The sequence below is a fragment of the Poecilia latipinna genome, unplaced genomic scaffold (assembly GCF_001443285.1).
Source record: "Poecilia latipinna isolate Pla-1442-1.1 unplaced genomic scaffold, P_latipinna-1.0 Scaffold4298, whole genome shotgun sequence".
Lineage (NCBI taxonomy): Eukaryota > Metazoa > Chordata > Actinopteri > Cyprinodontiformes > Poeciliidae > Poecilia > Poecilia latipinna.
The window spans coordinates 18,473-19,684 of NW_015116914.1; the positions used below are offsets into that span (position 1 = coordinate 18,473).

General features: G+C 59.7%; 1 protein-coding gene across 2 annotated transcripts in view; it reads right to left on the reverse strand.

Moving 5' to 3' along the window:
• Positions 1-742, reverse strand: part of LOC106942462 (disks large homolog 4-like) — a 15,290-nt gene extending 14,548 nt beyond the window's left edge. The window contains exons 1-3 of one of the 2 annotated variants that reach the window (XM_015025742.1): positions 656-742; positions 432-582; positions 68-336 (exon numbers count right to left, since the gene is read on the reverse strand). In XM_015025742.1, the coding sequence (XP_014881228.1) occupies positions 68-336; positions 432-573 (411 nt within the window). In that variant the 5' untranslated portion in view covers positions 574-582; positions 656-742. Of the gene's footprint in view, positions 1-67; positions 362-431; positions 583-655 lie in introns of those variants that run through there. The other variant, XM_015025741.1, reaches the window with a different exon arrangement.
• Between the last annotated feature and the right edge of the window lie 470 nt (positions 743-1,212).

A 1,212-nucleotide genomic window follows, 5' to 3' on the forward strand; every position in this document is an offset into this window, starting at 1 on the left:
CCGCCCCCCTCCCCCCCCCAAGTTTCTGCCCCCCCACCCCTATTATCGGCCCCCCCCCCCCACTCACGCTCAGGATCTGGTCCCCCTTCCTCAGCTCCCCGCTCAGGTCGGCCGGCCCCCCCGCCAGGATGAAGGAGATGAAGATGCCCTCTCCATCTTCCCCCCCCACGATGTTGAAGCCCAGCCCGGTGGCCCCCCGCTGGATGCCGACGCGCCGCGGCTCCCTGGAGTACTCCTCCTCTCCCATGATGCCGCGGGGCAGCGGCGAGTATCGCCGAGGCGACGGCGGCGCCAGGGCTGCTGGGTAATCGCAGAGGTAGTCTGGATCCATGTAGGCTGCAGGGAGAGAGAGTCTGAGGACCAGAACCAGCAGTACCTATACCTGGTGAGGTCCAGCGGGCCGGAACCCGACCAGAACCGGCTCTACCTACCGCTGGTGAGGTCCGGCGGGCTGTAGCGCTCCCCCTGCTGGCCGAACGGGGCGGTGGGCGTGGCCACCTTCAGGTACACCACCTCCCCGGTGTTCTTCAGCGCCGCCACGGCGTCCTCATGCAGGACGTCCTCCAGGGACATGTGGTTCACCTGCAGGGGGCGCCACCGTTACCACTGAACACCCGGCCCGCTGGGCCTCCAGAACCAGAACCGGTCCACTTACAGCCAGGATCTTATCCCCGATCTGCAGCCGGCCGTCCCGATGCGCCGCGCCGCCATCGATGATCTTAGTGACATAGATGCTGTTGTCTCCAGGAACGTGCTGGTTCCCCACGCCGCCCGCGATGCTGAAGCCCAGACCTGGACCCGACCGGAACCGGACCAGAACCAGGTAGACAGAGAGAAACCAGGTGAGTTATTATAAAAACATAAAACAATAAACTTAAAAAAAGGAAACATTTCATTAAAGAAGCAGTGATTAAACTTTATCCACCTTATTCCCATCTCCCATGAGGCTTTGCGTGATTTATGGCGCGACTCCGCCATTTGTTTACATGTTAGCAACTGGCTAACCGGCTTTCGTCAGAGGCTTTAGGCCATAAAATATGTGCGAACACCAGCTGTCACAGCTTAAATGCGGCAGTGTTGTTTTACCGCTACCTGCAGGTACCGACAGGAGGGATGGAGACCCAAAGAAACAGCTGCTAATAACCCGCATTAGCATTAGCATGGGTAAATGAGGCGTCATGAGGCGTTTCGACTCATAGCAACACTGTGTCG